We start from the raw sequence: 15831 nt of genomic DNA on the forward strand, positions 1-15831 counted from the left end.
AAAGAAAACAAGGTTTTTGTAAAATATGTAATGTGGAGAAGTACCTGATGGATATTTGATCCAGTTGAATGGGCATCACGGTGCTGGAGAGGTTTAGGAGTGCGGAGCTGATGCCCTGCAGAGCGCACACCGACTTCCAGAGCACTGTGCAGGTACTGAGCTCGTGGCCTATTATGGTCTCTTGGACCTGAACACACCAAAGAAGAACTTGAGAACAAAAACAAGAGTGTACGTCAGGTGAAATATCACAAAACTGCAACATCATTTATACATAACGAAGGTTAAAACAAATTTAGACTCAAACTTTTAATTAAATTGACTCTTAAATTGCCCAGGAAAATATGGCAACAAGTTCCAATTGTTCAACAACACATGATTTCATTTCATTTAAGCCAAGCCCTTCGTCTTTCTAACTATATATGTAGTTTTTCTATGACTCTTCCAACTGATTTGCCTGCCTTTGTGTTTCTTCCCACGTACATATATATGGGTTTCTTCAAGAACCAGGTTCACTCCTTCCTTTCCTCAAAAAGATCCTCCACATAGCTTCCCCAAAGATGACATAGGCCCCTAGGGAAATTATTTTCCTCTGAACCTCCTGTGTGGATTTAATGTAAAAAAAAAAATAAAAGTTGGGTGAATATGACCAAATATGTTAAAAAATATAAATAGGTATAATATAATATCCAATACAATTATCTCCAACACAAAATATGAATGTTTCAAAATACACTCCATATGGAAGTACGGAAATCTGATTAACATTCCATAGATTCTTTATTCAGTGTTTATTTTACAACAACTATCTTAGAGTATACTAGATCCTCACCAAGTTGATGGTGGTCTCGTGTATGGGCACCTGCAGCGTCTCTTTGCCCCACCGGCAGTCAAGCTGCGTCATGCCGGTGTAGTGCTTGGCAAACACCTCCTCGGGACAGCTTTGCATCACGGTGCTGACGCGCTTACCCGAGATGCGGTATGTGCCAGATACCTTGCATGTTAAGGGCTGCAAATGTAAACAATTTATTATTGTCTGATTTCACTTTTCTTTTTAAAATCATTAATTCCCTTATTGAAAGCCCTGCATTATTGCAACTGAATTCATTCATGTTCCTATTGGAACAATTGAAATATAAAAATGTTAAAAATATATTTCACTGCAACAATATTGTCAATACCAATTTGTTTATAAACTCTCTTATACCATGCATTCACAGCTTAGGAAACCCATATGCATAAGTAGCAGACATTTTTAATAGCACCAAAAGAACTTACAAAATACATTTCACATTATTTTGATTAAAACAACTATTAGTTACTCGCGATTAGCTGGTTTGTTCTCAAACGCATTTGCACCCTTATAAAGTCGATCAATAATTAGCAGCTACAAGTGAGTACGCAGTACAAGCGCTCGCCGCTAACTGAATCGGGCGGCCGCTTCGGCCGGCCCCCCGCACTGCGTTTTGCTCTTACCTCACCATGCCGCCATGGGCCACGGACCCCCTAAGCCTGACGTTGCACGAACTTAAACGAGAGGCTACAAATAATCATTGACTCCGCGGGATTACAACATCTGCGCCCCCCGTGCGCCTAGGCCCTGCGACATCTTCGCTGGTCTGTGCCTTGGCCCTGCGACATCTTCGCCGGCCTGAATCTCCCGCGCAGCGAGCTCATTCGCGCTCATTCAAGCCTTCAAGATCGACTCTCTTACTTCACACCAGGAGTACCAGGAAGACTAAACGTCTTCCTCAGTGCTGAACACCATCTACAAGTCTGGCCTCCACCAACGCGGTGTCGAGCCACCGACTTCATCGACTCAACCACTGTCATCTCCGCTTCATCTGGCGTCGATCTTCGACCTGGGGAATTTGCCGCTGACTACATCGACTCGGTGTCGACCTTCGGCCTGGGGAATTTACCGTTGACTTCATCCACCAACTGCGTGAGCAACGGTCTGGAGTCGTCTCTCGCTACTCTACTGACTCAATAAACGCTGTGACCTCACAATCTCTTTCATTTGTCTCCTTACCACATTCCCAAAGAATCATATTAGTATGTTTACACTGTTTAATTGTTTTGCAATGTTTTTTTAGTAAAATAATTAAATAAGTTTATTCTCTGTACTTAAAGGTACTATGTACTTGTTCCGTATGTACAATAAATAAGATACCCTGTTCTAAGAGAAGATGTGAATTTATTACTAAATCAAGCTTGAAATCAAAGTCTCATCACTTCTTTTAAGTATGTTATAATCCCTCATAAAATGCCAACCCCTCACGATTTAGAAATATTTTTTGATTAGTAGATCGCCTTAAGCTAGGGTATCTTTAAATCACTAATATTATCTTCAATAAATAAACATTAAATATTTATTTCACCTGTTCCTTGGAGCATCCGTATATTTTCATATGCATCTGCTTCATCTTCTCTACAGAGAGGTCTGCTGCAGGAGTTGTTTCCTAAAAACAAATAGCTCATTAAAAATTGGACAAATCTGAAATGAAAACTACAATACACACATAATCAAATAAGACCTCACCCTAGAATAAAGAAGAAAAATTAAAGATTTTTTTAATTCTTTTGTAAGGAATTCCAGTACATTTTTTTATCAATGTTTACTGTCTATCCAAATTATGTGTATTTTTAATATAAAAATTTCATACTGAAATTAATTGTTAACATTAGAATTTGTAATTCTCACCCAAAACATCGCCAGAAAAAGCATCATGATGTACCTGCATAGCTCACGCCGTGGCAGTACGGCGGGCTCTCGCCAGCGGGGTTATTATCATTGCTTTTAACCACTGGAACGATTTCGGTCGAAAAATCGACCACTTTTATTTTTCTGCGATTGATATCGGTCCAAAAATGGACCGATTTTTCTACCATTCGTCAAATATTTATTGTAATTATTTAAAACGTTTCCATGGCCAGCTACTTGTTTTATCGAATAGCTGATAATATATTCTCTTTGTCTATGAACTTATCCGTTGTCTTTGAAGTGTTATTTAACGAGTTTTCGCGGTTTTTTTATGGCGTCATGTCAAAAACAAAATTATAAATTTTCAACATTCACGAAATTTTGGACTCTTCCTAAAATGCCGTAAGTAATTAATTTATTGGGTTTTTAACGCATAATTATATATCTGTGTAATCATGATTGACTTATCTATCTTTGAAATGCGTTTTTAATTCGTTTGTTTGTATTATATTGTTTTGGTTGAAGTTTTTGTGTAAGATTACGTCAACTGAAGACGTCATCTGTTTTTGATTTACAATAATGTCTTAAATACTGCACTCGCGCATTTGAAATATAGATATTCCATCACAGTGATTCAAAACAAAGAGATATATATAAGTTTTATTTGAATTGGTTCATTATTAATACAGATATTTGCTAACCAATTATTTTAAGTCATATGTCAAAAAGTTGACTCTTTTTCACATGTAAAATGGTGTAAAGCCTTCGTCACACAATAAAAATTTAGTAATTTAGTTGTATAATTAATTAATTTGTTTACTTTTACCAAATTTGTGCAGAAACAGCTGTCGTCCAGGGAAAGGGATCACTCCACAACCCAATAATTATTTTCAAATTTTATATTAGTGCAATATTTAACAAAATTTAAACATTTAAGTACTTACATTAAGTGTTTTCAATTTAAAATTTATAGAGCGGTGCTGACTGCAAGAGGAGGCAGAGGAAAAGGGAGACGTGGGGTACGAGCTGGTGCCGGACTACCTGCACGTGGACGTCAACGCAGAGCTGCAATTGCAGCCTCGTCTGGAGTGTTAGTATTTTTTAATGTTTTTTTATGAAAGTACTTTGCTGTGGCCGTTGAACTCATCATATATTTGTATTTATTTAAACAGCGACCCTGCTTTGCTACTGGTGCGAGAGGATCGCGTCAAGGCCCTAAAGGCTGTTAGGGCCCTGCCTGCTTCCATCCGGCTAGAGCTGGAAAGCCGAAAATTCAAGAAGCAGGCGGCGCGCATTTTGCTCCCTACCGCACCTCCAAGAAAAACTAAACAAAAGTAAGTAATCGTATTTAGATGCTTGGTACAATATTATTGTTTTTTCCTGACAGCGTTCCACTCTTACAGTGAGAGTTGGTAAGTTCAGCGCTCTGTGCATTTGGCACATTCAGTGCATATTTTACAGAGTTCTTATTTTATTGTTTATTTACATACTGTACTTACTGTTTCACACGTGAATGAGAACAATTTTCTATGATTTATGTAAATGTTTTCAGAATTCCATCTCCGGAGAGAACAACGTGTCCCTTTTCACAAGGGACGCCTTCACCGTTGCCACGACCCGTACCACCACCGTGGATGTCCACTCCCGCACAGACCCAATCAACGGCTCCCAATGCACCAATTATGCCTATCCGTGCAGCATCTCCCGAGCCGTTACCTGGGACATCGCGGAGTGGGGAACTCTTCTCTCCGGAAGCCGGCTATCACAGCGAGCTGTGGGTGGACGTACCATTCTACGAAGAATTGTCGGCGTTTGGGAACGGTGAGTTTATTTTTTGAAATGTCATACCAGGGGCTCAATATAAAATCAATTATCTATATTTTATATTGATATCCCTAGCACAGTTTCACTGTTGGTATATTGGCAGGAAATAAGCATAGTACTTAAAAATTCCACATAACAAACATACAAAATGTATTGTTGTTATGTCGTGGATGCATCATTACACATCTTTTTTCTGTAACGGGTATTGCAGAGTGAGAAATAAGACATGCCGAACTTCTTTGCGAGGATTACATTTGATTCACCGGCTTCTAAACGGTGTAATACAGCATTTTTTTCTTAAATTGAAAAAACACTTTCGCTTCACGGGACTCATTGTGTTGCGAGGCTGTATTGGTAGGTGGGTTTTGTAACCGGACAAATTATCATTAAAATAGGTCGCTTTACGTAGTTGGTCACTTTAAACGGATACGTTTTCCTACTAAAAGCTATGAAACCTTACTAGAGTTTACATTATCGTCACTTAAAACAGTAGACCGTTAAATGCAAAGTCATTATATCCAAATTCTACTGTAAATTTGTGTTTTCTTTTATTTCAGAGTCAGACATGGGCAGAAAAAGTAACGTGGACGAGGCAGCTGTACTAGAAGAGTCTGTACTTGGAAACCGTGAGTTATAAAACTAACTAACTTACCTTCACGCCATTTCGGTAGGCAGAGAGGATGAACCACCATGCAACTCGATCTTGGCACACACACTCTTTTCTTCATTCCATACCTACCTGACTGTGCTATTCTGACTCCTGACATTGCCCGCCTCAAGTATTTGATTAACTTTTTATATTTTTTTTTATATGAATACCTCACAAGAGCCTCAGCTGGAGCCAGTGAGACTATGGCATCCCCAATTGGGGGATGTTGTGAGGCTGAAGGTAAGTGGGGAAGGGAAAGAGGAAGATGGGGAAGTACCTGGCTATTCAGATCTAGTCACTAAACACGGCTAAAGCCATTTGGAGCAACGTTTCAATTCTGAATGGTGGTCTTACACCAGGGCGATACTGGTAGTATCTTCCACTCTGGAACGTGCCGCAAATATACTATATATTATTTTAATTATTATTTTAATTAATTAATTGTGAAATAACACAAATCAATCAAATAAAATTTATTTGCGCATGCCGGGTTCGAACCGGCGACCTTCGGAATGGCAGTCCAATGCGTTACCACTGGACTATGCCGGCCGTCAAAAGCCATTTCAAGCAACGTTTCAATTCTGAATGGGGTCTTACACCAGGGCGATACTATGGGTATCTTCCACTCTGGAACGTGCCGCAAATATAATATATATTATTTTAAATGAATTTTGTGTGAAAATAACACTAATTATTCAAATATAATTTATTTGATTTGATCCCGCGACCATCGTATTGCGAGTCATAAGCCGTACCAGAGGCAGTGGGTTATCGTAATATAGACACATTAAATTAATTTGGGTTTTCTGTTGTTTCAGAAATGGACAGATCGAGCGACGAGGATGACGAAGCGAGTGACGTCGACCACGAAGAGAGCGATGAGGATACATGCCACCAATACCTTATCATAATATTATCAACGTTTCACCTAACTCCGCTATGGCCATAGACTTTAGTAGACAAGACCAGGTAGATAGTGAGGCAATGCATTTGATTCTGCCGCCTGAAGGTTACTCTTTCGATTGGTCTAATGATATCTTACGTTTTACTGGGATAAGGGAGACTTTCACAGGCACGCCGGGACCAACTTTCAATACCGACGAAATGGGCAAACCTGTGGATGCCTTTCTTAAAATCTTTGATGCAGATTTCGTTGAACTGATCGCGAGAGAGACCAACAGGTATGCAGATCAATGGATTGCGAAAAAACAATTTAAGCGTCATGCGCGTACCAATAAATGGGCTCCCACGAATAAAGAGGAAATGTATGTATTCTTGGCAATTTTAATGTATCAAGGTATTAGTCTTTTCCAGATCTAGTCACTAAACATAACTAAGCCAATTCAAGCAATGTTCAATTCTGAATGGTGGTCCCTCACCAGAGCGATACTCAGAATCTCACTCTATAGCGAGGCACAATGATATTATTATGTATTGATTTTCTTAAATTATGAATAAACCAATAAACTGAATACATTTTTATTATGACAAAGTGTGTAAACAATGTTTAAATCAAAATACTGCTCTTTCATTGTAACCATACAACTGTAATATTGATTTAAAAGGATATTAGGGCTTAATAAATAAATCAATTATTGGTTCCATCAATTATTTTCCCCTCATCCATTTTTTTTCGATACCTTTGCGTTTAGATATAAAATTATCACTATGATTTTATTTGCCATTCTACGGTCATACAAAGGTTTGATATATATATACAAATTTATCATCATTTTACATATTCCGATATACCCTATGTAGATTGACCTTAAGGTAGCTGTCAGTAGTGATTTTTCGTCAAATATTGGTGAATTTCATCAACTTTCAAAGTATCCCCCTGAAATATTGGCAATGTTTATATCTATGATGTATATCTCATTTTAAGCCTTATTTCCTCGTTTTGCACGTTATATAAAAACATGGTTACAAATCTCCAGTTCTAATTTACAATTATTTAAAAAGTAGCACCATGATTTTGACATCGTGAAATAGGCTCTCTGTATAATTCATCAAATGAATAAAATAAAGCCAACACGGCGACTATGCTTATTAATAATTGTAGACAGTTAATGTATCTTCCTAACGTAATACCAGTTTTTGTGGTAAATTTATTATATAGTATAATACAGTGATTTCAATTTTGACACGTCACGCACTCAAATTTTAAAAAATTATTTTCTAACCAAACTTTTGAAGAGAGCATAACGTACAAAAAATTATTTTCCCATTATATTCTTGCATCTGTGGTTATCAAACAGGCCATAGAGAACATAAAAACGTAGAAAATATTCTATAAAGATATTTAAAACTGCCACTGGCGGCAATTTCAAATCACAAAAACGCTAATTTCGCGCATTCATAAAGTTTAAGATTTTTTAATAATTTATCTATCAATTCTAAAAATATAGAATAATTATAAAAATATAGGTGAATTCATTGGCTGTATAGCACTACAATCAGTTTTATGTCTCCGTATTAAAATTCGGAGGTTTGATTTTTTTAATGTTGGCGGAAAATATTCAAATTCGTCGCCAAAAAACCGCGAGCAATCGGAGAAAAAAGTTTTTTGACGCGCGATCGTTCGAGTGGTTAAGTAAATTTGAAATGAGTTCCTACTTGCTCATTTTTACAAAAATGTTGCATGCAGTTGATTTTAGTCACGGTCGCGCTAGTTGTTGAAGTTGCATTATATTATGGAATAGCTTCAATTTTACAGCTTTGAATTGAACAAAATTTTCTAAAATATTAGGATATACTACGATGTAAGTTAAAACAATGGATAAAACTAAAAAGACAAACACAAATCATCTCAAAAACTCAGATCAACATACCTAACTAAACAATTCAAAACTGTATAGAGACCTCTCCCTCTTATTATCAAAGTAAACTTGTAACAGAAAGAGATGTTTAATTATTACGTTGTACACACTTAACGCGGAGTACATTTGACATCAGATTTCTTTTGATCAATCATGGAGCATATACACAGTGGAGCTTTTAAATCATTTTTCAAAAACGATTTAACAGATTTCAGATATTATGCATAAATGAAGTAACAATGACTGTTAACTAAATTCTAATAATATAAAAGCTTGGAGGGATACAAAAGTATCTGCACAAAATAACACAAATCAATAATAGGAAAAAATACGTAATACAATTAAAAAACTGATTCAATATTTTGAAACATAAAATGCGACTTCAATAAAATCAAAAGTGTCTAAAGTTTCATTTAAGGATAATCTTATTTTAGTCGATATTTTCCCACATCCCGAAAAAAAACCGTTCGGATTCCACGCTAGCAGGTGGTATTGATTTTAAATACGCGTAGCATTCCTCTAGATTTACTCCACGCTGCATTTCGAATTCGAAATATTTACTGCTCCTTTTTTATATTTGATATATCTTTGATTGTTCTTATTTTTGAAGGGATTTTGGAATCAATTTAAATCGACAGATTTAAATCGACTTCCTCTACAATTACAACTCCGACACAAAGAAAAACATCTTTTCCTTGACTGATTACGACATGTCAGCAACCAATGAGATTATTGTCATTTTGTTCAAACACCTAAAATTCAACAGTATGTTTAAATCAATTTCTGCATAATCTTGATTGCCTTTGTGCAAAAACTGCAACAAAGAAGATACACGAGTCTGACATTCATTCATTAGATGAGCGAATAACTCTTTCAATTGAAGAGCAAAACCACTGTTTCCCAAATAGTTCATCATGAAAGAAATCAGCTGACAGAAGCGTTGCATCACAACGACAAAATCCTTTTACTGCTAACTAATATTGAAAAGTGAAAACACATTTCGCTGAATAATCCCAGTGTAGTGATGTCACGACTGAACGTTATTCATGCTTCCTTAAAACTTTTCTTACTTCTAAGAAATTTTTTGTTAAAAATAAAAGGGTAACATGATAAAATAATAGTTTAGGTTGGGTTAGTTTTTTTTTCGCTGTTCTTCAATGTTGGTAAATCTGTCAGTAATTAGCAAGTAACTAGCGCAGACCCGAAAAACATGAGATATTATAATTATAACATTTGTGAAGCTGAAAGTATTTATACAATATTTGCCTTAAATTTTAAAATTTCCGTTTAATTTAAATAACTCACAACATAAGTGACCACCCCCCTGTGGAAGTGTCCTGAGTGCGACAGGGCTGCCATGAGGAGGGTCCTGTGCTGGTCCTGCCCGTCACACACCACCCACAGCGGGAGCCTCTCCTCCAGCGGAAGGGCGCGGATCTTCCCGTTGTAGAAGTTCACTATGTTCCTGAAGTAGTCATAGTATTATAAGGTTTGCAAACAACACATAGTTTTTTTTTTTTTTTATTTTTTTTTTATAATATTTAATTTTTATTTAATATTAAATTTACAATTACATGTTATTACATTACATTAAGATTATTTTCTTTTTATTACAGTACATCGTGATACACCTTTTTTTAGAGCAAATGCTCGTGTTAAAAAGGCGGAGAAACGCGTGTAAATAGTAATTTAACATATTTTTTCAGAAAGTGTAATGATAATGAAAAGAATTTTTATTTTTTAATATAACAAAATAAAAATTTTATATGTAACAAAATTTTATCAAATAGAAAAGAGAAAAGGATGTAAAAGAAAGAAAGAGATAAGAATAAGAAATAAGAGAAAAGGATTTCAATATAATAATAATTGAGAGATTATATTGTCTTTTTAAGTATAAACGATTTTAATATGCTATTGATATAGTGCTTTTATTGAGCTTTTGAATTTTTTATAATTCATTTCCAATCTTAAGTTAAGAGGTAATTGGTTAAACCATTTGACACCAAAATATTTATAAAATTGTTGGGCTGTGGTGGTGTTACAGCGCGGGATAGTTATAGAGCCAAGAATAAGTCACATTTCGTAAAAATAATAAATAATAATTTGTCTAATCTAGCTCAGACTATAGCATCCCCAATTGGGTTATGTTGAGTGTATTTATTTATTAATTAAATTAAATTAAATTAAATAAATATTGTATCAATAAATAAATAAATATTACATTGCTAACATGATACCATTGACCACGATTTTCTCATTAAGAGACTAGAAGTAACGTTTGGTTTACATTCTAACATCAAAAATTGGCTAGAATCCTATCCAATCACTCGCAAGCAGTGAAGGTTGGAAATAAACAGTCCAACTTTACAAAACTCTCTTCAGGGATACCCCAGGGATCCGTTTTGGGTACACTTCTCTTCATTCTCTTTATAAATGATGTCACAAAAATTATCTAGTTATTTGGTCTTTTATCTCACTGTTATGCTGACGATCAGCAAGTATACTTTTACTGCTCACCAAATGAAATCGACAGCCTTAAAATTCTCACAGCTGAGTGTCTAGAAGTAATCACTCTCTGGATGTTCTCAAATAAACTTAAGCCAAATCCTTCAAAAACGGAGTTTCTCTGGGCAGCAACAAATAGACGCCAACATTTAATAGACTACTCACTAATTGCTATATCCGGCAAGGACGTAACTGCTAAAACAACCGTAAAACTTCTGGGAGTTTATCTGGATTCAGACCTTTCGTTAAAAAGTCAAGTAAATAAGACCGTTAGCAGGGGTTTTACCTAAGACAACTAAAGTCAAATCGTAGGAACCTTTCAACAGAGGCAACTAAACTACTTGTGAACTCATATATAGTATCATGTATTGACTATTGCAATGGCATCTATGCAAGTCTTCCTAAATTCCAAACTAATAAACTACAATCAAGGCTAATCACCGGGGTACCAAGTTTTCACACATTTCGGAACACCTCTGAAGTGTCCTGAAAGGATCCAGTACAAGCTATGCCGGGTGGTGTTTAAAGCTATCAACGAAATGGCGCCTCCGTATGTTTCTGAGCTATGCGTTCTGGAAAATACTGGTCTAAGGCAGCAACTCTCAAAGATCAGCGACATCATCTGCAATTGGAAGGTTGAAAGAGACTAAGCAAAATCCGAACACTAAGTTTGGTGATTGTGCATTCAGAGTATCCGGCCCTAACACTTGGAATAAACTTCCAATGGAATTGAGATATATAACCAGCCCAACAGAATTTAGATCCAAACTAAAAACTCACTTTTTCAGACGCTCATTTCTATAAATCCATCATTCTATCAAAATATTGCATTTTTTCCCTTTTTGTTAGACCGTAATTGTTGATTCACACACATCCATTCTCTAGTGATTCCATTCAACTACTTATGATAAAGTCAAAATGCTATTGACTTGCCTACCAACGGACAATGGACAATATCAGCAAGAACATGACACGTCAATCGGTTTAATTGTTGGCAGACGAATCATCTAAATGTTAAAGATCGACGATTAATTTCATTTTTGTTGTTTGTTTTTGGGGTGTTATGCCGTGTTGCGCTAACTCCTTCTTTAGGCGACGTTTCGGACAGCGTTGCAGTGTCCATCATCAGGGCAGATCCGGTAGATCCGAAGATGTGTAAATTTAGGAGTTAGCGCAACACGGCATAACACCCCAAAAACAAACAACAAAAATGCTTTTGGCCATGAGAATCTAAAAAATTAATTTCATTCATTCACTTCATTCATTTAAGATATATTCCATTAGGCGCATTTTGCACCCGTGTTCTAAAATTAATTATAAAAACAACCCTAACATTATAGAACTTCTTCTTCTGGCGCTAGTAAAATTAGATTGTTAATGTTTGTTGTTAGTTTTTACATATGTAAATTTATATGTCATTAAGATAATAGTTATAGGCCTTAGTCGTAAGTCACTAGATATAAGTCTTAGATGTAAGTCACTAGTTTTAGGTCAGTAGTTCTAGTATTAATTATTATTATTTTTTATTTTTTTTAAAAGAAAGACAAACATTCCCGGGTTACGAATAACCTGACAATATTTGAAAATCTCCTACTACCACCACAGTAAGCTGAAAATGTTGCTTGTGTTGTGATGGAGGACTTAGCCAGCCGAGGAATTGAACACACTACGCCTGTATGGGACCCAAACGCAATGTCAACTCGGCCACCGACCTACAAACTGCTAGTACCGCTGTACAAATATATTTCTTAAATATATTTGTACAGCCTTGAGGTGATTTTTCACGAAAATGGCGCTATATAATTTAGCCAAATAATAATAAATAAATAATGGTACAACTCTCTCCACTAAGGCCCGGTATATCGGTTGCATTTAAGCTTGGCTTGGTTGTAATATTGAGCTTAGCGTGGCTTAGCACACAAATCCTTATATAGTTTGTAAGCATAGATTCATCAATATTACACTTACACATTTTGTCTATGATTTTAAAGGAGGAAAGTGTTCCTGTTTCTTTAAAAACCCAAACTACTTGACGCGATTTTTCAACATGTCAACAACCACATTCTGTTTTTACACAGGTAAGTTATGAGATGATTTCTGATAAAGTTCCCCACTTCAATCAGCGTGATACTAAATGCAAGGATACTTATTGCAAATAGTATTCGCTTTGCTGGAGTGGTACACAATTCATGAAATTTTTCAAACTTTTTCTTCAATGGTTAACGTTTCATGTTTTACACTTTTCCCTCGACCATGTAGGCCCTCAAACGTATATAAATTTGAAATCAAAATTTGTATTCACAAAACAGTGCCCTCGAGGTAATATTGCACAAAAACAGCGCTATACAAATCATCCAAATATTATTATCCATAAATATATGATACTACTGATATTTGGTTAGAAATAGGTAATATAAATAAAGATCTAGACGTACCTTGCTTCTTCTGTTGTCAATGCCTGATGAGAAATCTCTTCCCTCAGCCAACATTGTGAAATATCCAGAAGGAATGTGTCTTCCAGTTTATCATAATCCATGTCCAGTTTCAGAGGGGACCCAGTAAGCTCAAATTCTAGATAAAGCAAACAGAGACAATATTATATTACTCCATTGTCAGAAGAAGACACACACCACATCACCACATGAAGATATTTACTGACAACCACCACCTGGTTTTAGATTTATTAAAAGCTAATTATTGTCTTCCTTAGTTCGATTATTTATTTGCATAAAAACAACTAACAACAACACAATACTTATATAATAATAAATATGGCATTGGTAAATTTGGGTACAAGGGAAACGAGGAAGGAAAGACTAAGTTCCTTAGTCCTTCCTTCCTTGTTTCCCATTTTTAGAATGAAAAGCTAATGTCAAACAAGTAATAAATCACCTGATATCAAAGTTGTTTGTTCTCTTCTCTTGGGTGATACGCACGTAGTATACTGCCCCTAGAAAGGAAAAAATGTATATTCCTATAATATAAGGCTTTTATCGCAGTTTATTCTAAAAAAATAACACAATTGAAAAAACCTTTTTATAAATTAGAATGACAGCCCGTTTTTCATTGCAGTGAGAATAAACATATGACGGTGCATCCTGGTGACTGATGCAATAAGAAGGGAATTTTTCCGCTAAATCAATAAGGCAATTCATTCTCGCCTGTTTTGAAACGTGAATGTGAAAGCAAAAGAAATACAATTTCTTCGTAAACAATCGACCGCGCAAACCGGCACAAACTTCAGCGAACTGTCATTTTTAAAATTTCAAATCACAATACCATATACGAGCGGCTAGAATACTTTTAGTCCCACCCAGGGGGGTATAACTCCGAGAAAAAGGTGGGTCAGAAAAAAAGACACGGTAATCTCTATGGGTGACTTGTGACGTATATTTTCCACATTCCAATACGAACTTCATGCATGTTTATAGGCCGCTGTCACGAACTTCATGCATGTTTATAGGCCGCTGTCATTGGCCGATTTTAGGCTAGCCAATGTGTTGGCTCCGAATGAGAATTATATTGTCTATGGTTACGCCTTTTTTATAGTTTCTATCCTAGTCGATGGTGAGTATGTGTAGTAGCACTGCCGTACAGATGGCAGTGGTAGTAGTGACGTATATTTTTCAGTTACAGACTTTTATCTATGGCAAACATTAGGACCCATGGGCTCAGTACTAAAAACCCGAAGATATTGATCTAGTGAGTGGTTCATTTATGGTCCCACCTTGTAGTATGACGAAGAACATTGGGGAGAGCAACATCTGAACCGTTTTAATTCACTTTACAAAATTGATAATAATACTTTAGTTGAAAATTATTGATAGAAGCACGAGTAAAAAAAGAGCTATATATTTGTGTAAGTTAAATTTTATTTGAGTGTTTTAATTATTTTCTAACATTATAACAGGCTCAGCTGTTAAAGAAGAATTTATTTGAAAGTTCATAAGAAAAAAATCTTTAAAAAAATACTAAAGATGTGACGCGAGTGCAGTCTGTTAAATTAAAAAATGTATTTTATTTAAAAAAATATATTCTAGCTGACCATAGCGAAGTCCTGTTTTAACTCGACCTTTTTGCATTTTGTCTGTCTATAAATTTGTTTGTTTATTTAGTTTCCATTACAAGATGGAGAAAATTGAAATCGTCGTGTTTATTTGGACTTCTTAATTTTTTTCAATATAATGGTACCTATAGGTTCGCTCTTACAGGCACTTTTCGGAAAAAACACAAGGGCCGCTCGCAAACTCCAGTTGGAGTTGAAGTCCGAAAGGAACGGTCTCCTTCACTTTTTACTAGGTTTTAAATATTATTTGTTGTTAAATCTAAGTTAATTTTCTCGCACTTACGTTTGTGCACGTACCATACTAGCCAAATAGTCAATAAATTTTTATTTTTCACCGTTATAATGTGGTAGACAGTAGTGAATGGTAAATAAAGTTGGGGACGTCCGAGAAAGACTAAACGCATTATCTCTGCACTAGAATGATTTACGGAGACGAAATTAAAGTCGATATAAAATGGAGTTTTTTAATGGTATACAGCCATAGACCAAATACATCAATGTATACAGCTGTTAATGGTGGAAAAAGTGGGAGACGCCCGAAAAATACTTAATGCATTATTTCTACACTGGAATAATTTATGGAGTCGACTTTAAGTCGATTTAATGGATTTTTTTGAATAGTAACAATGTTGTATACAGTAGTAAACGAAGTCGGGACGCCCGAGAAAGACATGGCATGATGAAGTGAAACAAAATACTTTTTCAAGTCTTAACAATAATATTGACTGCAATAACATTTTGCTATCATCAGTTGTTTTGTTTTGCTTTCTTCGAAAAATAATCCGAAAACCAATCGTTTTATGCCCAAAAAAAGTATAGTGTGTTTTATCTGGAGGATTCTTCTCCCACCGATCTTCACCTTTTGCCGCTGATTTCCTGATATTTGTAAACCTTTTTTCTTCTCTTTTCTTCACTTTATATACTCTTGTTGTTATTGTTAGAAATTTTGTGAAGAATGGAGAAGTAGTTTGTTATAAAATTCTCTCCTGGACCCCTGCAAAGGCCCCAGACCCCCCCCCCTGACCACCAAATTGCGGAAATTCAGAAATGTCAGACTGTGAATCTGTAGTTCTAAATTCAATTAAAAAATGAATCATGACGCCTCTTACCCAATAAAACTTGCCTTCTACTTCACAGCCATCACCAACACTTTCTCAACCGCCTCTAACAAACTTTTATTCTCCTCATTTCCGTGGCCAGAACATAATATATGCTCAAAAAACCGACCAAGGTAAAACATTCATCCTCTTGAATTTGGTAAATTCCT

At 35.7% G+C, this 15831-nt stretch overlaps 2 protein-coding genes across 3 annotated transcripts in view; one reads left to right on the forward strand and one right to left on the reverse strand.

The window, feature by feature from the left end:
* Zwilch (zwilch kinetochore protein) overlaps positions 1-13751 on the reverse strand; it is a 29826-nt gene extending 16075 nt beyond the window's left edge. For both annotated transcript variants that reach the window (XM_089639169.1, XM_089639170.1), the window contains exons 1-7: positions 13531-13751; positions 13391-13448; positions 12934-13069; positions 9299-9458; positions 2379-2459; positions 830-1006; positions 45-187 (exon numbers count right to left, since the gene is read on the reverse strand). In XM_089639169.1, the coding sequence (XP_089495295.1) occupies positions 45-187; positions 830-1006; positions 2379-2459; positions 9299-9458; positions 12934-13069; positions 13391-13448; positions 13531-13653 (878 nt within the window). In that variant the 5' untranslated portion in view covers positions 13654-13751. The remainder of the gene's footprint in view (positions 1-44; positions 188-829; positions 1007-2378; positions 2460-9298; positions 9459-12933; positions 13070-13390; positions 13449-13530) is intronic.
* On the forward strand, positions 3035-6151 carry LOC149417746 (uncharacterized). Its single transcript, XM_089639172.1, has 6 exons — positions 3035-3103; positions 3675-3791; positions 3874-4035; positions 4254-4522; positions 5083-5151; positions 5993-6151. The coding sequence occupies exons 1-6, from the start codon at positions 3099-3101 to the stop codon at positions 6121-6123; spliced, it is 753 nt and encodes a 250-aa protein (XP_089495298.1). The 5' UTR covers positions 3035-3098; the 3' UTR covers positions 6124-6151.
* Positions 13752-15831: the final 2080 nt, after the last annotated feature.

This window comes from Hesperophylax consimilis, chromosome 14 (assembly GCF_061612785.1).
Source record: "Hesperophylax consimilis isolate HC1 chromosome 14, BYU_Hcon_1.0, whole genome shotgun sequence".
NCBI classification, from domain to species: Eukaryota; Metazoa; Arthropoda; class Insecta; order Trichoptera; family Limnephilidae; genus Hesperophylax; species Hesperophylax consimilis.